At 39.5% G+C, this 22,448-nt stretch overlaps 1 protein-coding gene across 3 annotated transcripts in view; it reads right to left on the reverse strand.

Moving 5' to 3' along the window:
* The window catches only part of dlgap1b (discs, large (Drosophila) homolog-associated protein 1b), a 233,648-nt gene that overhangs the window by 78,257 nt on the left and 132,943 nt on the right, over positions 1 to 22,448 (reverse strand). For all 3 annotated transcript variants that reach the window (XR_009061613.1, XM_057824079.1, XM_057824078.1), the window contains exons 5-6: positions 16,996 to 17,173; positions 10,912 to 11,179 (exon numbers count right to left, since the gene is read on the reverse strand). Coding sequence is in view for 2 of the 3 variants with exons in the window: in XM_057824079.1 (XP_057680062.1) it covers positions 10,912 to 11,179; positions 16,996 to 17,173 (446 nt within the window). In the remaining variant the exon portion in view is untranslated. The remainder of the gene's footprint in view (positions 1 to 10,911; positions 11,180 to 16,995; positions 17,174 to 22,448) is intronic.

Here is a 22,448-nt window from a genome sequence, read left to right on the forward strand (position 1 = left end):
GTAAATACTACAGAATACAGATTCTACACTAAGAATAGCTTTCAAATGACACTCTTTATGACATATGATTAGCAATGAATTATTATTAGTGTATAATTATACTATTATATAAAGTAGTATACTATAATAATAATGCTAGAATTTTTTTAAAGAATTGTTTTGAAAAATGTTGGAAAGGCAAAGTCAGTGTTCTGAATTCTTTTGCACTAGTAAATGCTATCAGCATTTAACCTCATTGTTTATTTGTGATTAATTATTGTTATTTACATGATTATTTGTACTTTAATAAAGAATTTAAGTGTTTCAAAATGGTTTTGTGAATTAATAAGCGTCAACAAAAGTTTCATTGCAAAATTAGTAAAAAAAAAAAAAATTATTAGATACGTCGACTAATTGTAAAACTCGTCAGCTGACTAATCAGGAGAAAATTTGTCATTTAGGACAGCCCTAGTGTACCGGAACATATTTCCTCCACACCCTTCTCACCTTTTTAACCCTTGACCCATGAAGAGGGCCCCTGGATATGTTCGCATTAGGCCCCAAAATTGCCAAGTCCCCCACTGTATATATTTATATACTGTATTTTAATTAGGCCTGAACGATATTGGAAAAAACAATTGCTGCAATTTTTGGGGGGTTTGCGATATATTGCGATATTATATTGTGATATTACATTTTTTAAAACAATTTTTTAAAGAATTTTTTACTAGATGCCTTGAATAGCTCTTTGGAAAGACTTTGGATGACTCATCATGACCACAGTGTACAGTATTCCATCGTTTTTCGCGGTTAATAGGGAGCAGAAGCCGCCGCGATAAGTGAAAAACAGCGAAGTACCGCCCCCCGCCCCCCCCCCCCATTTGTGTGTGTGTGTGTGTGTGTGCTCAATGTATTTATTCAGATACATATAAGACATGTTTTTTTTCTCACTTATTTCCCCCAAAGAATGATTTTAAAAAATGTGTATATGTATATATATATATTGATTTTTTTTTTTTTTTAAATAAATGCTTTTTAAGCACTTCAAATGTAATAATTATGATCAGTTTTAAACATAACTGTCCCACTGAATCATTTTTAAACAAGAATAAAGTACTTTAGTAGAAAATTGCTTGGCTTTATTAAATGCTTCTGTTTACCTACCATGGCTGTGACTCTTGGAGTGACATGTAGAAATTACAAACTCCTCATAATCACTTCTGGCATTTATTTTATATGTCTCGAATGTCTCCACATTCTCCCCCCACAGACACACACAATCATTCCAGCCCGCACTTCCTTGCAGAAACTGTTTAACAAGTTAAACGATGATTGACAGATTGCTGCCCGGCTTCTTTGACCAGATCAAAGCCATTGTTAACTTTAATAAGCAAGTGCCGCAGTGACAGAGCTGGGAAAGGGGGTGAGAGAGGCTGTGCGAGCGAATGAAGCAGATCAAAGGTTTGTGGATTGGAAAAAAAACACAAAAACCTATCGCACGTCCTTGTGATGGGACTATCGCGCATGCGCACATCGCGATGGCGATGTTTAAACGATATATCGTTCAGGCTTAATTTTAATAAATGGCTGTTAAGCACTTCAAATGTAATAATTATAAGTTTTAAATATGTTACTGTCCCACTGAATTATTTGTAAACAAGAAAAAAAGTAGACGCCCAATCTATTAAAAAAAAAAAAAAAAGAAAATTGCTTGTCTTTATTAAATGCTTCATTATTGAGTCCACTCAAATCCGCTCAAGCTGCTCATTCAAACACAATGAGTTGCCACAGCAACTGTTTAACAAGTTAAACGATGTTGACGCATGTGGCGTTTGAAGTCTTGGCTTACAAGAGCCTCTGGCAAAATCAAACTTGAACTGTCAATCATCGTTTACTTTAACAAGCAACACCAGCGCACTGCCTGACCAAGAAAAGCGGCAGGACAGAGAGAGACACTACATGATCGGATCGGGACAGTTCTATAAAATACAAATTTATTTATTCATTTATTTTAATTGAAAAAAAAAACAAAAATCCGCGATGGACCGAGGGCGTGAAGTTTGAAGCGCGAAGTAGCGAGGGATCACTGTAAATGCAGCTTAATTATTTTTCTATTTTTATCTAGTCATATTCTATTTTATTTTTCATCAATACACATTTTAGCAGGTATTCCTGTAGGTGAATTAACCAATTGCCCTGTTACATTTCTGACAATCAGGCTTAAAATGTGAATGTATGACCTCTGAAATGTTTATATTTTATCCTAGTTATGACATAACGCAAAGAAAGCATGCAGAATATGCTGACACTCTACCACATGCGTGCATGCTCATGAATACATTTCGCATATATATTGCATGATATTGCTGAATAGAAAATTCAGACTTTTTGAGAGGGAAAAAAGCATCAACCCAGCCTCCATTTATAGTATATTCTGAAGTATGATCTTTTATACATACCCTACTCATGCACACCCGGGAAAAGATTACATCAGCGCTCCCAGTTTTGGAGCTAGCTCCAGTTAATATTGATGACCTTTTCAATGGTCACGGCTGGAAAAAAGCTGGCTTTGATCGCATCAAGTGGCTGCGGCACAAGCGTGCACAAAAGTATTGGGACAGCAAGAATCCGACAAATGGACCCATTTCACACAACATCGACATTCAGTTTGGAAGGCAGGCAGTTGAAGAAAGTTAATAGATTTGTTCTCAAGCCATTTCAACGCTTTAGTTAATAAAGCATGAAAATATCAGACAACGTCGGGACGCGTCAATATTTTTGAAAAAACATAAGAAATGAATCATTTTTAACCGTTAAAAGGTTTCTGCTGAACAGGAAGTCATAATTGGGCTGTGCTCAGCATGTTCCTTCTCTTTTGTCTAAAAGTTGCAAAAATCTATGACACTACCTTCACAATAAGTAATGTAGTCATATTTTCACTCCACATCATAGCAGACAGACAACTTTTCACCCAAAACAACACAAATTGCTCACTACTTCAAAAATGCAGATTGTCAAATGAAAACAAACAAGGCATGGAGTTCAAGTCAAAGTCGAGTTTTTCTTGAGTTTTAAACCAAGCAAGTCACAGGAAGGTAAGAAGAGGGAAACCGGGACGAGGTGTCTGCGCGCCAAAAGAGCGAGAGCGAAGAGTTCAAACGCTTTGAGCTGATAGATAGTCTTCATTAGCTGCTTCCTTCCTTAGGGGACGGCATCTCAGAGATCAATAACCAGCAATCAAGTGAACGCATCGCAGCGTTTGTGTAATAGACTGGAGCGGGTTGCTGCTTTCGTTCATCAGGGGCCATTTTAAAATTTAGGGCCTCCTCAGAGGGCCGACTTAAATTGATAAAAAACAAAACAGTACACGATAGCTCTTGATATTTAACATTGCAAAGTTTATTTGGCATGCAAAGTAGTCTCGGTCTGAAATGGCCACTTTAGGATGGTTTCAACTGATTTAAGGGCAGTGGTGTTACCAGGATGCCAGGTGGGGGGGGGGGGGGGGGGGGGGGCTACAAGGCTCGAGTAGGTCGAAATCCAGCGTAAGGCTACTGCACCTTAAAACATGTTTTATTTTCTCCTTGAGATAACTATTGTTGTGATTTGGTCTAAACAAATAAAAGTTGATCTGATTTTATTTGACTTAGAACACAGAACAGTATGGACATGCAGGTGACAATGTTTTTTTTTTTTAGGTAACCTATTGTGGTTCCTTGGTTTTATTATTATCATTATAGTTACCGTATTGGCCCGAATATAAGACGGCCCTGATTGTAAGACGACCCCCTCTTTTTCGAGACTCAAGTTTAAAAAAAAGACTTATTGAACACCAAATTAATTTTTATACAGAAAATAATTACAGTACATCCGAAACAAATGATTATAACCAGGGGTGCACATAAGTGGTCCGCATGCGCGCATGCGCACTGGACGTAGACAAACGCGCTGGCCCTCAACGGCTTCCATACGCATTTGCGTACCGATGGCTGACCACTGTATTTGCTGCGGACACGAGAAAATAACTTCTCAAAATGTCGAAGAGGCAGGCCACGCTGAGTAATTACTTCCGTGTTCCCCCACCCCCGTCAAAAGACAGACAGACGACAGAGATGTCACCGGAGCTACCGAAAAAAAAAAGGATTTTTGCTGAAAAGTGGCTGCAGGAGGTACCATGGCTAAAAGCAAATGATGCTCGCACGGAAATGTGGTGCAACATTTGCCGTGAGAATCCCAATGTCGCCGATAAGAGCAGCGCATTTTATGTAGGGTCAAAGAATTTCAGCCATCCAAACTTTGAAACGCACGAAAAAAACAGAGAGCATTTGGCAATTAAGCAAACTATCAATGTCAGGCAGCACCCCACTTGCCCTATGGACAAGTGGCGGAATAGGGCGGAATAAAGGTAATGAACAGCGACATGCACTGACAAACGTGTTTTTGCTCGCATTTTACAAAGCTAAACATGCACGTTCAATGAGGTCTTATGAGGAGGACATCCCACTTTTAAAAAGGCTTGGAGTTAATGTGGGAGCCGCATAATGCCCTTTATTTTGAATTGGTGCTTTTATGTTTATTTCTTTACATTTCACTTCAAAGTAATGTCAATTTTGTTGTGCCAGTTGATGTTAATCAAGCATTAATTGTTAATATATTTAATTAAAGTTAATTGGCTCTAAGTAAAGCTTTATCGCATCAGGCGGGTCTGCTCTCAAGCTCAATGAGGACCAAGTCAAATGTCCAGGTCCTCCTCTGAGAACCTGGGCAAAAAAATTATGTGCACCCCTGATTATAACAATAAAGCATGTTATTTTGCTTCATTCAAATCTTAATATCAGAACATTTAAATATGTAAACTAAAGTGCAATCACATTCGTAAATGAATGGCTTCTGGTTTTTGAAATGTAAATAAACCAATCTATTGTGATAAAACAACAAAATTGCAATAACTTCATTAACCATCAAAGTGAAGTCTAACTAACTGTAGTCTTGAAACAAATCTGAATAAGGAAAAACACTGCAATAAAATAATGCAAATTGGTCAAACTTGAGAATAGCTGAGATCTGTCATGACAGAACATCGCTTCAATGATATCTGGCGCCACCTAGCGTCGTGAATGGGTGTAACGTCTAGACTGCGAATATAAGACGACCCCCTCTTTTTCAGCCTTATTTCAAAGCAAAAAACACAGTCTTATATTTGGGCCAGTAGGGTATTCTTTGTTCCGCAGCCCCTTTGAGCTCAATTTGACCCCCTGCGAATGCTTCAAAATGCACCACAATCGGCAGGCAGGTCAAGACCGGTCCAATCTTTGATAAGGTGTAATACACTATGTAGCGCCCCCGAGTAGTCATTCTTTGTCCCGCCGACGATTTGAGCCCTACTTTGACCCCCTCAGAATGCTTCAAAACTCAAACTCAACAACCAGGTGAACACTGAAAAACTTCAAAAAAATGTACAAAAAAATAAAAAATACATCAAATAAATCAAAATATGCATAAATGTGTGTAGCGCCCCCTAGGAACAAAACCAACATTTAATTTTTTTTTTTAAGGCGAAAGAGGAGGTAACAACGCTAAGGTTAAAACTTGCCCAGACGCCGTTAGTACTACATCCAGTTTACTTTGGGTGGGCAGAGCATGTCAGTAAAGTAACTAAATTACTTTTTTGGGGTGTAATCAGTCATTCAATTACTTTTTCAAGTAATCTGTGACAATGCATTCTACGGCGGTATTGTCGAGCCAGTTCACGGGTGTGCAGACCACGCTCAAGATTAAGCGTTATGTGAAGAAGTCTGATTTTCTCCTTTAAATTCAATTCTCGGAAAGTCACTAACATGCGATGACATTTTTCTGTTGTTATTCCTATGTTAAGGCAGCGAAGGGCGAAAAATTGGTAAAAAGTTACTGATAAATTACTTTTAAAGTAACTTAGTTACTTTGATCATGAATAAATAAAGTAAGTAGTTTACTTTTTTTTTTAGGCGTAATCAGTAATTACTTTTTCCAAGTAATCGGTGACAGCACTGTCCATGCCTCCGTTTTTGCAGTCAAAGGTAAAATGAGCCCAAATTTCACACTTATAAAAAGACTGATACGAGCAACTACTAGAGGGTGACGTAAACAAATCTCTACTCCGATTAGTTAAATGTTGTTGTTACTTCAGCAGACTGCAAGGCAATGTTGCTGCGCGCTGGACGGGAGTAGAAGTGCAGCCAATGAATTAATTTCCACCAAAAACACACGTGTAGGGATCAATACATAAGGATTTTGAATCGATTTGAGAATTGCGTGACAGAATATCGCACTATATCTCAGTATCAATTTTATTTAACGCCCCTAGTAGCTAATACGAATGTTTTATAATAAAGTATGAGGTTGTATGTTTAATGAATGACATTTACCATGATTATATTTCAGCGTTAATGTCCAGCATGAAATATATTGAAGCGCTCTTTACCTTATCAACTTGGGTGAATCAACAATCCCTTTTAAATGGTAAAGTGCAAAAGCAAAAATGACGTCAAAAACAAGGAAAAAAGGAAATAAACGAGTGACTCATCTGACAGCGAGCGGGACACTGGCCTCACTCATCATCAATACTGCATGCGTGCAGCACTGCAGACCATTGGAGATGCATGAGAGCTAAAATAAGCTCTCTCCAGCTACACGTCTTCAATAAAATTGTATGTGGCAAAGGGAACAAAAAAAAAACAAAGTCATCCGATGCACTGTAAAATTTTCCTGAAAAAAATTGGGCAAAAACCTGCTTGCGTGTTGGTTTGATGCCTTGCCATGAATCAGTTCCACAAGGTCAGCGTGTGTGCGTGTGTGACAATGGTGAGAAAGACTTTGCAAAAACACGTGTGTCAGTATTTCCAAGATGTAATAATAAAGCAACAAGACTGCGGCGGCCGCGCTCATGACTCAACGCCAATTGGATGACTGCTCGCCGCTATTCTGTTATCGTATCGTCGGCTTCTATTTTCCCTCTGTGCTGCTTCTTTAAGCTCTTTGTTTTGAACACTGCCATCGCGCTCCCTCACATGGCTCAAGGCTATGACAATATTGCGGCGGAAGAACGGCGAGATGTCGTGTAACGCTGTGACATAATCGGACAGCTTGAAGGCATTGGGTTCATCTCATTTTTTTGTGTGCGAGTTGTGCGGTAGTGCTGACAGAAACTATTATTTTGATAGTCGATTAATCACCGATTATTCATGATTAGTTGTCTCTTGAGCAAATTGCATGGCATTTACTGTTCTATTGCTCTGGGTTCAACATTTTAGCGGTAAATATGAACTGGAAAAAAAACAATGCGTTGAGGAACAATTAGCCAGTATTACTACACTCTGCAATATTGAATGTATGATTGTTTTCGAAAGATTTCCGAGAATGTCGTTTTGATAATAAACTGATTTCATCAAGGACTATAGAAATCGGAGAATGCAGCATTTACAGATTTTAAAAATACGATATTTTTTACTTAACTGATTGACTGCCATTGAAGATGACAGACGTCCAATTCATTTTGAATAGAGCGAATAATCACCATCAATGGGTGTAATGGTAATCATTTACTTATTACCACAGCACGTTCACTGAATACAATCCTGGCAGTCATTGAGTGAAATGCCTTAAAACTTTGAAAAATAAAAAGATCTTTATATTTTTCCTTTTTGTATTCTCTTATTTGAACTTTTCATCCATCCATCTATCCAAATTTATAAGAGATTTAAAAAAAAAATTTTTTTAAAGCCTTTAAAGCCTGCACAATGAAGAAATTGTCAGAGAATCCCAAAATTAAAAAAAAAATACGGTCCTAATGGTACTTTTTCTCCAATGTGTAAAAAAAGAAAAATCAAAATGAATATGTGTAATAAGTGGGGCTGTAAAACGATTACAATTTTTAATCGAGTTAATCACAGCTTAAAAATTAATTAATCGTAATTAATCGCAATTCAAACCATCGCTAAAACATGCCATATTTTTTCTGTAAATTATTGTTGGAATTGAAAGATAAGACACAAGACGGACATAAACATTCAACATACTGTACATAAGTACTGTATTTGTTTATCATAAACAATAAATCCACAAGATGGCATTAACATTAATAATATTCTTTCTGTTAAAGGAATCCACAGATAGAAAGACTTGTGGTTCTTAAAAGATAAATTTGAGTACAAGTTATAGTAACCCCTCTTAATTGTTTTCGTTTTAATAAAATTTGTAAAATTTTCAATCAAAAAATAAACTAATAGCTGGCCAATGTTGACGTCGCCGAGCAGCATGTCACATGGGCTCCCTGCCGTTCTTCCATAGTGTTTTTAACTACATAAGGTAGTGATTGAAATACACCACAAGGTGTCAATGGCGAGTTTTAAATTAATTAGAGATCTAGCCAAGGCAAAGTCTGAGTAAGTTTTATGTGTATTTTGCACAGCTATTTTAATTGGGAATGCCAGTTCTCTTTGCATTGAGCGCTTTTCTTTTTGTGAACATTATTTTTTGAGAGATAGGAATATTATTTTTGTTGTGCTTTCACTAAACGATACTGTAGCGACTTAACTGTTCTGCCCAAATGCATGATGGGAAGTTGGGCAACCATGACTGTCAGTGGTGGCTGCAAATGGTATAAATTATGTTCTGCGTTGTGTTCGATTAAGCGTGTTAAGAAAAAGATTGTCTCCTGTAAGATAGGAATATTAATTTTGTAATGCTTTCACTAAATGATACTGTAGCGACTTAGCTGTTCTGCCAAAATCCATGATGGGAAGTTGGGCATCCATGACTGTCAGTGGTGGCTGCAAATGGTATACAGTATGTTCTGCGAGAAACATACTAAGAATAAGGATAAGAAAAAGATTGCCTCCTGTCATTCTCCCCACGTTGTTCGTCACAATACTTATATTTGTTGTGAAAGAGTTGCCAAAGCTTAAGCCAATAAAAGGAACGGTCCAATGAATTCCTGTGTCCACTCGCATTTCTCTGGCTTTTCGCTGTCAGTGTGCTAAAACTGAGTCAATGTAAACTGTTTGAGGCAACGCATGAACGGGTCATTCCGTGCATGCATTAATTGCGTCAAATATTTTAACGTGTTTGATTTAAAAAATTTATTACCACCCGTTAGCGCTATAAATTTGACAGCACTTGTAATAAGTGCTCTAAAATCTATAACCCTAGCTAAATCCAGATTTTTTTTTCTCATGGAAGCTGCAGATGCATGTGTTGACTTGCATCCATCATTTTTTTTTTTTTTTTTAAACAAAAAATAAATTTCAAAATTCTAAATTAGAGTCTCAAAATAATTAATTTCTAAGTATCAAATGTGATACATTAGGCCAGGGGTGTCCAAACTTTTTGCAAAGGGGGCCAGAATCGGTGTGGTAAAAATGTGGGGGGCCGACCTTGGCTGACATCCTTTATGTAGAACAATATATTTATGCAAATTTTAGCAAGCCATTCTGTGTGTCACATTTGCTTTATCATTATTATTTCTAATTAATAATTTCCACAAAATCTTGCTACTAGCCTTTGTGGCGTTCTCTCTCATCTCTTGGGCTCTTGCGAAACACTGCTGCTGTAAAATTAAACTAGCTTTAAGTTGCTTCAATTGCTTGTCTTGTTTAGTAATATCGCCTCACATCGAACTCTTTAAAAACAGCGACTGTCTCTTTGCAAATGAGGCAGACAGGTTTTGCGTATTTTAGTGAAGAAATAGTCCAATTTCCACCTATCCTTGAGGTGTCGGCCATCTCTGTCAACTTTTTTGTTGTTGATTGTCGCCATTTTAGAAAATTGGGAGTAAAGGGTCACGCGGGGTAATGTTGCTTAGAGTGCTGCTGCCTTTTAGTGGGTAAATGAGGAGCAGGATTTAGTGTGTAAGCTACTTCATATGCTGGTAGCAGTACTGCTGACCAATTTATTAGGTCTGTGTGCAGGCCAGACATTACTGATTTCTTGACAGGTTGGGGGCCGGATGAAATTTGACCACGGGCCGCATTTGGCCCCCGGGCCGCACTTTGGACATGTCTATAAGGCATCTTTTTTTTTTATTTTTTTTTTTTAATAAAAAATAAATTTCAAAATTCTAAATAAAAAATTCTAAGTATCAAATGTGATACATTAGGCTATAAGGCAGGGGTCCCCAAACTTTTTCCTGCGAGGGCCACATAACTTTTCCCTTTTCTGATGAGGGGCCGGGGTCAGTTTGTAACAAAAAAGGTGTGACAATTGCAGAAGTGCCTAAATTTATTTTAAAAATGTATTGTTTTTCAGAAAGCCAAAATCAAATAACCCTTTCTGGATTCTTCGCGGAACAAAAGTAAATAAACTAAAAATTATGATATATGATAATAAATAATAACAACACTATTAATTAAATGGATAATAACAAAATAACCCTCTCTGGGTTTTTCACAGAAAAAAAGCCAGGAAATAAATAATAATAATAATAATCTAAATGGTCTCTGGGGCCAGACCAAATGTGGAGGGGGGCCGTATTCGGCCCGCTGGCTGTAGTTTGGGGACCCCTGCTATTAAGGGTTAAAATGCTGAAAAATATAGTCTTTTAAAATAAATGTTATTCACTATTGACCAGAAAACCCCAACATTTTTAAGTCAACAATGTCTCAGAATAAAAATCGACCATCAAAATAGTTTTTAAATTTGTTCAACAATGAGTGGTCGATAAATCGTAGCAGCTCTCGGAATGGTGGCCTGTCAGCTAATGGCGAGACTTGGTGGTTCTTAAACTGGGAGCTCTGGACATGTACCAATTAAAAACGGCACAACTGTACGTTTAACTCAATGACTGCCATGGCTGGCAATTGACATCCAATCCATTTGAACTGGCAGGAGCTAGTAGCAATCATGATCATTCACTGCCAAACCGCTCACAAATGCTAACTCAATGCACTTGAGACCAACCTGTGCTGCTTTGGATGGTTCTGACAGTGGTGGTAGTGCGCGGGGGCGACCCCGCCTTCCGATTGGCCACGCCTCCCCCTCGCCCGGCCGCTTCCTCCTCCTCTTCCTGAGAGCATCCCTTCTCGATGGCTCGCACATAACTGTGGCTGCGCATGCGGAAGCAGCCGGGGACGGGCAGATCCAGCGCGTCCACCGCCTGCGACTCCATCTCGCTGAACACAGACTCGCACACCGCCTCGATTTGCCCGTTCACCTCCACCTCGCTCACCTAGCAATGAAAAAGGAGGACACTCGTGAGAATGTACAACATAATAAAAATGTGCGGGATACAGAAATGAAAACGAGAATATTACAACATGTCAGTGCGAAAAGATTTGATTAACTCTTCAGCATGTACAAACAATAATAAAGTGGATATTGCCAAGGACGCTGTGTGCCGAGAAAATCCAAATTCAAGGAACGATACCAAATACTGTTATGTGATATAAATGACACTTTTTGTTGAAAAAGAAAAAACTTTATTATATGGTAAGACAGTTTAATAAAAAAAAAAAAAAAAAAATCCGCAGTTTGCTCCCACAACGCTGCTAGTTTGCTAAGCACTATGCAGATTTTATCACATTAGGTGGCTCCGTCCAATACTTGGTGCCATTTCAGAAGAAAAAATTAAGGCTTTCCATGAGCAGGGGTGGATCCACCAGGGTGGCACAGGTGGGCAACTGCCACCCGGCTTATCGCACGCCATGGTCACCGGCCGATGAAGGCGGGAGCCCTAGTGCTCGTGCAGCCACGCTCTCTCGTCTCTGGTTCTCGATTGTGTTGAGACCCCCTCGGCCCTCTTCGTGTGTCCGCCTAGAGAGCGCTATACTTGGCTTGGGCTCGGGCAGCCACGCGCTCTGACGTCGGTCGGTTAGTCCACCGAGAATGCGCCATTTTGGGCGTTCATTCACCCGCTGAGATTGCCCTGGGTCCGGCGGGACTGCCTGCCGGGGCCGCAGCAGGGAAACGACGAGCTAAAACGTGCTCGCTGCTGCATGTTGATGATTTAACTCATTCACTCCCAGCCATTTTCCCCGGAGCAAGGCCCTTCGCTCCCGGCCGTTTTACTGGATTTTGACAGATGTTGCAAAGCCCACAGAAAATTCTGTTCTATTGCTATATAAATATGGAACCCACCAAAACAAAGATTCAACTCCCTTCTTTCAGCAGAAAAAAAAGTTAGTTCATATCTTTTTCCATTCTTTAGAGATCAGCACTAGAAAATAGCTTAGTTTGAGCAATTTTCCAATTTCTGATGAAAAAACAGAAATTGAGCTTTTTGTAAAAGCATACATTTCAAACATAACTGACTTTAACACAGCTATTTTTCGCTTTTGTGACATCCCAAACATCTGAATAATGTTTTCGTTCTTCAAAATAACAAACAACAAGACAAATAGAGCTTTTGATCGCAAAGTAACAATTTATTTACACATATCTAAACTATTGAACTGTTGAACTATTTGCGCACATAACAACGGGGAAGGCTCTCGGCTGCTCCCGGTTGAATGAGGTGGCTCCCAGTAATCTGATGAGTCTGGATCACTTTTTGTATCATCTCCATCATTGGTTTCAACCTCGGGCTCAAGAGTAATGCAACGTGAGCTCAGCAGAACGCGTGTGGAACCTGACGCTGTTGTGGCCGTCACCGTCTGTCTCATCAAAATAGATTTTTTTGAATCCTTCTTTGACGATGGTTTCGTTTTCTTTTCAAAACACTCCTCCAGTGTCGTTTGCCTGTTTTTCCCCGATCGTTCTCCACATTTTTCTAAAATTCTCACACGTCTTCACAAGATCCCTCCAACTTCCGTTTCCTGACTATTTTTCTTCACTTCCTTTCTTGGCCCAAGATTAGTTCTTACAAAATTGTTTTAAAATGAGTTTTGAGCATTGTGCATTGCAGTTTAGGTGTAACAGAACCTAGAGATGCCTCTTGTTAAAAAAAAAAAAAAAAAAAAAAAAAAACGTAAAAGACTTATAAATACGTTTTTGGGACACTGAAACAATTAAAAATAGAACATATTTATATGTTTTGGGAGCAAATCAGTTAAATTTGTATAACAACTGTATTTTTGATCAGTAAAATCTTTTTAAACACCTGTGGCTTATATTCAGGTCTGCTCAAACAATAGTGCAGAATTTAAGGTTATTTATCTCAACCCTCTGTGGCTCTGAGTGAATGTAATCAAGGCCGACACTAATTACAATTTGGATTTAATTCTATCCTTTCTTAGTTTCTATATATGTTATTGAATAGGTAGAGGTAAAATACGGGGCTTGTGTGCATCGTCTTGTTTAATTAGTTATTCCAAGCTCCAGCAGAGCAGCACGCGCACACAAAAACTCTAATTGGGAGATGAGGGGCTTGGTTCCTGTTCAAACCTTGCTGGATGGTGACCTGATTGTGAATTCAAGCCTCGGGAAGAAAACCTTGAGGCTTGGATTCTCACCCACCTTTCTGGTTACAGCGGTTGCCAAGCCTTTTGGATTTAAGGAGAATTTTTACAAGGACTTCCTAACGACAATTAAAATGTATTATTGATGCATTTTGGCTGTCATTGACAATGATAGAGATGATACAGTCTTGTAATTGTATAGTTTCTTTTTTTCCCTCACTTTAGAAACCTTTCACTTGAAGGTTAACATTCCAAAGTTGTGTTTAACCCTTTAACACCGAACGTGTCGGCAGCGACGCGTTTACGCATGTCGTCTTTGAAGCTTTGTCACGCTGTAATTACGTCACCCACGTGCCGTTGGTTGGTCTCATTTGAAAGTGCGGAAGTTGATGTCCACACCAGTTTTTATTTGAAGTCAATCGACCAAGAAAAACGGGAGATAATGTCATTTGAGTTTTATAGTTTTATTGCACTCATAAATATGCATTAAAACGCTGCATGAACCATGTATCTATCTCCATATTTCCATCATTTCTTGTCCTTATTAAAAACCGAAAGCAGCACAAAAGACTACATATCCCAAGAGCCATTGTGTTGTCAAGAAGGACGGACCGAATGTGATCATTTTTAATAAATTTCCGAGCGAGGCGCCAACTAATGAAAGGGAGGCATGCGAAGCATGCAACGGCCGGTTGGTTTGAGCGAGCGACTTTGAAACGTACAGAATAAATCTAAAACTACATTTAGCGCAAGCTAATGCATTATTTCATTAACTCAAGGAAGAAGATGAGCTGTATTTGTCGTTGTTTTCTTTGGATGATTCGGCGTCTCAGCGAGTAGAAGTGACAGCAGCGCGCAAACGGCGAAAGAGTAGGCTGTGTGACGTTGTGTGTGACGCAGCTCCGTGACCTGTTCAAGAAGAAGCTTTATTGAGTGTGCAAAAAAAAAAAAAAAAAAAAAAAAAAAAAAAACTATTGGGTCGCATGCCTGAAAAATGTGAATTGAACTTAACTACTTGTCAATATTTTTTAAACTACTTTTTTTCAATGTTATATATATTTTTTCTTCACTATAATCTTCGAGAAGCTTGATTGCATGTATGTATATACTTTTAATAAGGTGATAGGTACAACACCTAACTTGACAAAGAGATATCCTCCAAACCCTTTTTGTGTTAGACGATATTTTTTTTTCCCTCACTATTTTGCACTGTATATAACCTGTTTTGACCATAGTATATGGAAAGGCCAAAACCGCCTATGACTAGGGATGGGAATCGAAATCCGATTCCAATTCGGAACCGGTTCCGAGTGTTTCGAGGCCTCTACATCACAATGAAAAAGCCTTAACGATCCCTTTAACGATTCCTAAAGACGCGTGTTGCGTCGTGACGTGTGTTGTTGTCCAGACGCATCAAACTAGCATGGCGCCAAGAACCACTCGCTCCAAAGTTTGACTACACTTCACCAGGAAAGAGTGTGAAAATGAAAGGTTACGACGGGTAAGCACGAGCATTGCAGCCATAAACATAACAATGACAGCACGTAGGTTCAAACGCTCGAAAGTGTGTCTTCACTTCACGAGGAAAAATTACAACAAAGCGACATGCAGTCATTGCAAGGTGGAGATAACTGCATCGGGAGGGAATACGACTGCGCTGTCCTCACAGAGAGGCTAAGGCTCAGTCCTGGCTATACAGCTAGCTAAACTCCCAAATGACGATGCAGAAGACGTTGGTATAATTTGCTGACTTTATTCAACCATCACTTGAAGAGTGAAACTAAGAATAGAAATGAAACAAATCAATTTCGTCCCCAATAACAAACAGGTTTGCAACAATGTAAATCAGCGATGATTAGCTGCTAATAACAGTATGGTTAGCATTCGTTCGCTAGCATTAGCACATCGTTCAAACCACTACACAACTGGATTTAAGTGTCCGATCGTGAGTGGAAACACAACAACAAAAACACAAAAGATGATACATACAGGCGTTGCCTCTGTAGATATTAACATTAACAAAGAACGTAGGCTCGTAGAAGTGTTTCCCTCTCTCACTAACTCGCTCACTCACTTGGATGCGGCATTTCTTCTTTGGGTGTAAGCGCGCTCTTCTTTACGTGAGTGCGTTCGTCTTCACGTGAGGAAGCGCAAGGGCGCCCCCACTTGAACGTGTAAGCGCCACAAAAACTAAAAGGCATGCAATTCAATGTAATGGTAAAATAATACACGTTAACCCAGCAGTCCCCAAACTGCGGCCTGCGGCCCAAATACGGCCCACATCCACATTTGGTCCGGCCATTTTAATTTTTATTTTTTTTTTTCTCAATCGTGTTATTTATTTTCTGGCCTTTTCCTTGAAGAATTCAGAGAGAGTTATTTGGTTATTATCTATTTAATTAATAGTGTTTTTATTATTAATTATTATTATTATTATTATAAAGAATCCAGAAAGGGTTATTTGACACTTTTTCTGTTACAAACTGATCCCGGCCCCTCATCAGAGAAGGGAAAAGTTATGTGGCCCTCACAGGAAGAAGTTTGGGGACCCCTGCTTTAACACATATTGCCAAAGGCAGAACAAAAACCTATCTGCCAATATATACCAATATTTTTTATTTCTATTAGATAAATGTTTCAATAAAATTTAACACATTCTTGTGTATTTGCCACTTATTGCCCCAGTTAACATTGAGGCTTTGGGCCTCTTTTGATCTCGCTGTGAGTTTGTAAGGTTGTGACTTCTGATTAAACAAACTCGATGCCAATCAAAACGTTTGTTCTTCTTTTTCCCCAAATTAGAATCAATAAGAGAATTGATAAAGAATCGAATCGTTAAGCAATATCGATAATGGAATCGGAATCGTAAAAATCCTATCAATTCCCATCCCTACCTATGACCATACCTGCTGTTTGTGTTGATTTGTCAAACATAAAACTATTCAATCTTATTTTTTTTCTAGTGAATGTTTATCCTAACAAGTTGAATAAATATTATCAAGCTTCAAAACGGTTGGTCGAGCATGTTTGGTTGTCAATGGGATATCAACATTACAAATTTTGAAAAAAAGATTTTGGGATTTTTTTGGTCTTTTTGGGTCCAAAATGTGGATTAAAATTGGTCAGTGAAGAAAACAACAGTTTGGACATGAAGTTCAAGGTGTCCTTAAAAAAGGGACCCAACTTGGCCATTGTAAACAATTTTTTCTTTGAAATATAAAGGCAACATCAAATGCATGCAAATTTGGCCAAAATAGGCTTAGGTGTTAAAGGGTTAAGCATGCTTTTGTAAGCTGACCAATCATGACCATCAAGAAAACAGCAAAAATACTCAAAAGGTGCCAGTTTCAATCTCATTTGCTGCCATTGACAGCGACAGACATTCGATATGTTTTGACTGGGAGGGCTGGCATTTTGATTTAGGTAGTGCTTTACTACTATCTTGTGGCATTTTCTGTCCTCAGGAATTATTTTGACATAAGTTGAGGAGCTTCTTTTTGACCTTGTGATCTGTAGGACAATGTCACAGCTTGAGTACTTTAATCAAATGATAAAACAACTCATTGTAAATAATTTTGCAGATCCTGGGGGTGAGTTCGGTGACCCCATTTTAAATAACAATGGCGTCTGAGGTACACGCATGACTAACCTGGCTGATAGTGCTCATGGCTCTCATGTAGCTCTCGTTTCGGGAGCGGAACTTAGGCGAGGCCAGCAGCCCCGCCGGGTCCAAGCTGTCCAGGCTCCTATTGATAGAAACCTCGCTCACCGCCCGCAGATAGCTGTGACTCCTGATCTGCAGCTTGGGCGAGTGCTCTGTGGAAATCCTGTCGCAGTAGAGAAGGAAAGAGGGGTGAGGTAGGTGATAAAAGCACAAGCATAAGGTGAGAAACTGTAAAATAAAGCCATAAGAAGTGGAAAAAAGAAGGAAGCAGTGAAGACAGTATTTGCAGAACGATACGCATCAATCCACAACAGCTTCAGGAGACACTTTCTGCTTATCTTATCGCCGAGAGCTGTTGAGAAACAGTCACAATGGCTTACGCAGAGCGTCCTTGGAGCTTTTGCTGAAACACTTAACAGTGAGAGGACTCACACGAGAGTACATGGCTTCTGAAACCCAACACAATCTGTTCTCTGACACTGACATACAGACATCAGATTTCTCATTGAGAAATTTGTTGTTCTGCAGTCATTTGAACTATGGCAATCCTTGTTTGTTGACAGCACAGGCTTACTTTTAGGTAGGATCAATGCTAAAAAGGAAGTACATCAAGTACAACAAAACCTACCTTTTCTTTCTGAAACTCAATACCAATGATGGACAAAAGTAATTGAACACTGCCATTAGCGGTGTACCAATACACCGGTTAGTAGATTAATCGAGATTGGACGCGTGACGATTCCATTACGATTCATAAATGTTCAAAAACGATGATATTCCGTAATAACTTAAGACAGCCGCTGCTAGCGGAACGAAATTGAAGACACGTCTGCTGCCCGGACAACTTAAGGAACGCACAAGGTGAGGATGGCTGAAGCGGAAGATACTGAGCGGAAGATTTACCCCTGTACAAAAGAATCGAAAATAAATTTGTGTATGAGACAGGTTGCGCTTTGGATCCTCTTCCTTGCGCAAGCAATTTTTTTTTAGAGCTGCTCCTTCGCTTTCAGTTGTCCAGCAGTAGGTTCAAGTCAAGTGTTACCGTAATTTTCGGACTATAAGCCGCTACTTTTTTCCCGCTCATTTTGCATTCTGCGCTTTTAGTCCAGTGTAGCTTATTTGTTGATTTATTTGGGGTTAATAGGCAACACTTTATTATAGAGTGCTGTCATAAGACCGTCATAATTATTACATTACACTATCATGCGCATCACTGAATGCTTATGACAGATGTCATTCAGTGTTATCCGGCAAATTATGTCACTAACTCCATTTATGTCCAACTCGAATCTATTCAAAAGTGAGATAATTTGCCGGATGACACTATATGACATCTGTTATAAGCATTCATTTATGCTCATGACCATGTCATGTCATAATTATGACTGTGTTATGGCACCACTCTCAAAAGAGGTGTTACCAAATACCATAACTAGTAATTAATGAAACAACTGGAACAGTAACTGAAGAAATAATTAGCACAGAACATAAATTTTGATTGTTATTTATATCTGTAACGCTGCAATGCATGCTAGGAGGCATGTTGGATGACAACAGTGTTGACAGCGGGAGATTGACCTGGAGGTTGACTCCCCCAAGGGAGCAGCGATGGCCAAATGAAGCTTTTTGAAGCAATGAAGCTTTGCAGTCAATTGGTTCAAAGCTTCACGGTGGTTCATTTGGTCTTATGGTGCTGCTGTCAAATAAAGTGTTACCGGGTAATATCTTTTGGTGTAAATATCCCATATTACAGTGAGGACAGCTGCGGCTTATAGTCCAGTGGGGTGTATCTATGAACAAATGCCGTTTTCATGTGAAATTTGGTGGGTGGCGGCTTATAGTCAGGTGCGCCTTATAGTCCACAAATGACAGTAATTGGAAAATGTCCCAAGTGTGTTGTTATGTGTCTATGAGAGGTTTGTACACGAACCCCTCATGTACTGTTTAACCTTTATTGTTGTTTTTGAGATGTTACTAGTTGGCGCCGAGCGCTATGCTAATTAGCGAATTTGCTAAAGTGTATTTCCACATCCATTTGTGTGTTGTTTGGTGGTGTACGAAAGTTACTCCTTATGCAGAACGTGTGAAACCAGGATTAAGTAGCGTGGCAACACTACAAACATGCAAAATAGTACAGAAATCTGTGAAAAAGTATAGTGGTTAAAAGTAGTCTTATTTCTAAAGCCACTTTATATGTTTCCAGAAAAGGCGGAATTCATTCCACCAGTGTTTTTATGTATTGTTGTATAAGTACTGCCTTTGAAATAGCTAATATTTTTGCACCTTCTTGTAAAAAAGAGCAGCTTAAAGTGCGTATGACACCAAAAAGAATGTTTATTTCATATTTCACGCGGTATTTTATACTCCTGAATGAAATGGACCGCTTAGATGTGTGTGGAAGCGATCGTTTTATATGTTTGATTTTTGAATCACGTGCCATGAAAAGGAGTGACTTCCGGATCCAGTCTCGGGTTTAGGACGAATGCGAATATGACCTCACTCGAGTCAGCATCTCACAATACAGCATTACTTTATAGGATGCAGATGGACTGTGGATTCAGCTGATTTTGCGGATTAATTCGTTAATTTTTTGCATCACGCCAGCCAAACGGCTGCACCAGGGAAAGGCGTGTGAGCCTTTTTGGCGTTTCAAAAGGTTCCCATTCACCGGCGGATATTGGCCAAAACAAGCCCTACTACTGTGGGACCATTGGACTTACGATGAAGTGAGTAAACATCGTGTTTTGTATTATGTCACATACTGTGATCATTTTAATTCGGAGGTGGCTGACATGCTCCTTGTCCACCTGGCCGACGACCAGCGGCTTGTCGCACATCCCCCCGCCGGGAAAGCACTATACGCTGCTTATTGCCCTCTTCGTGTGCCTGGTGTTCTGTCAAATTTTCCATCCGATCAGAAATTGCAACTTTGTGTTAAAAATGGCCGCGAATACAGTGATTACTCAGTAAACACTACAAAATTTCTTTAAATGAAGGACTATTTACTCACGTTTGATCATGGATGGGCATGTAGAAAAGCTCTCCTCAGACACATTCTGCCATGTTAGCTGCACAACAATTGCAGCCACTCTCCTAGGACTCTCGCCGTTTACGTTTTCGCCGTGTAGTAAAGCATTGTTTTGCCATATTTGTGTTGACCATTTGGCAGCTACGCACTCCTCCGATGTCGGCCGGTTTGTTCGGCGGTCATTGTCCAGCTGCTTCCCCTCAAACGAGCCCTCTGCCCTCAGCAGGGGAACGGCGTGCTCTAACTTGCTCTCCGCCGAGCGGGTTGCCGATCAGCAAAGACAATCGACAATCCCGCCACCTTGTGAAATGTTCCGGGCTAGTTATCTGGGATTTTTCGCTTCGAAGACTTTGAAACATTACTCGGTTCAGGTTAGCATATCGGCTAGCTGTCACGCCTCTTGGTTTGTTTACATTCTCCGAAGCCGGGGCAGGGAAAAAAAAAAAAAAAGCCCAACTAACTACGGTGGCATAAAATATCGTTCGGGAGGTGCGACAGTAAAGGTGAAGTCGACAGTTTTGACTGTTTTGGAGTAATTTTGCCATTTCGTACTAATAAATTTCGTAATGAATGCATTTTATTTCATATTCCATTTAGCACAAAACTGTTATTTGTCATGACCATACCATTTATTTAGCTATTGGGGAAAAATACTTGGATAAAAAAAGATCCTGTAAAAATATTGGTGTAGAGGGACTGAAACAATGACATTTTGCGGCTCTCTTTGTCACATTTTCCTCATTCTGAATAATTCCCCCTCAATGGGCTGAATAGTAAAACAGATGAAACCATTCTCCTGCCGACATCATCCTCCTGTTGGGGACGCTAAAGCCCTATAATGGTAGGCGTGGCTAACCGGCAGATTAAGGGACAAATTTCTCGTCATCTGCTCTTTGCCAATTTTTTGTATATAGTCGAATCGTCTCAAATATGATTCTAATTCACATAATAATGCTATTTAAGACTTTTTTTCTCCTGTCGTACTCACTTAAAGGTCAGCTTTGTATTGTATAGGCATGTTTCCATTGTTTCGGTTGGATCATTAGGTGATTGGAAATAAAACATCGGATATAAATCTGTTTGCCTGCTTTAATTACAGGCAAATATACCTTGCTTCAAAGTCTGAAGTAGCTACAAAGTAAGAAAAAAAGAAATCCTGAAAGGCAGAGGGGAAAGATGCATCGAAAATCGTGATCATCATTAATACCGTGCAGATTGTTCAATAATCGAATCTTAGCACTGTGAATCGTGATCAAATCGAATCGTGGGGTGCCTTATATGGCACACCCCTAACTGTCATCATCTGTCATATATATACCCTTGGATACAATTCAATGGCGCAAGTAGGCTAACACACATTCTGTCGTTAAGGGTGAGGAAAAGGTGTCTCATTAGAGCTCTGCTGCCTCCAATCAATGTGCGCAGCATGACTTCCTTCTGTGTATTGGTGTGTGTACAGTGAGCATCAGGCATCCGTTAGATGGAGGCTAAACAATTAATTCAACGAGGGTAAATAAAGCCTGCTCCTTATGTATGTTACCTTTCCTTGTTACCGTCTAGCACTCTTTACGCAGCTACACAGTGTACAGTAGTGTCTGGAGATAGGACTTGAATATGAGCGTCTTAAAACGCACATATCTAAAATAATCTCTAGATTAGGATATTTTGTAGATATGACTACAAGTAATTTAAAAATAAATGTTTCATGTTACATTCTAATTAATTGTGCTGCTCCTTCCGGTAGTCTAATCTAGTCAAACAAACAAACAAAAAAAAAACAATAGACTGTCTAGTGTTACTAGCTTGACACAGTAAGATCTAGTGATAATAGAGCCAAAGTTGAGAAGGAAAAAAAATGGCACATAATGTCATCTTCCCTGATGTTAAATTCTTTTAAAACAGGTGTTGTGAGGAGCACTTCAAATGTCTTCCTTTCATTTTCAGTGCAACATTTCCTATTTTGCTCTGAACAATTCCCCATTTTCTCGCCTGGTCTGTGCGCTCTCGTGTCTTGATTGAAGAAAGCAAAGAGGTGGTGCATGACTGAGACCCCGACAGCAATAATAAGACATGAAGCTTCAAATCATCAGGCACCCGGCATGACTGCGAATGGCCAAAGAGAAAAATCAGGTCAAAGAAGACTCTACCAGCACTGTTATCTCCAGTCACATGTGGTTCTGATTTCCCTGTGGGGCTGATTATGTATGGGCCGACCCAATGATGTCCATTGAAGCGGCCTGAATGGAGCTCGTACTCAATAATCACCTTCACTTCAGGGGGGAGCTCAGCAGTTCCCGGGAGGGCCGCTCTGGGAAGAAGTGACATTAACGAACCTTAGCCAATCAGGAATCAACCTCACTGTGTTGATGTGATGGCGTCATCCGCTCATTTTTGTCAACTGATTAATGTC

The sequence above is a fragment of the Corythoichthys intestinalis genome, chromosome 20, assembly GCF_030265065.1.
Source record: "Corythoichthys intestinalis isolate RoL2023-P3 chromosome 20, ASM3026506v1, whole genome shotgun sequence".
In the NCBI taxonomy this organism is placed as follows: domain Eukaryota; kingdom Metazoa; phylum Chordata; class Actinopteri; order Syngnathiformes; family Syngnathidae; genus Corythoichthys; species Corythoichthys intestinalis.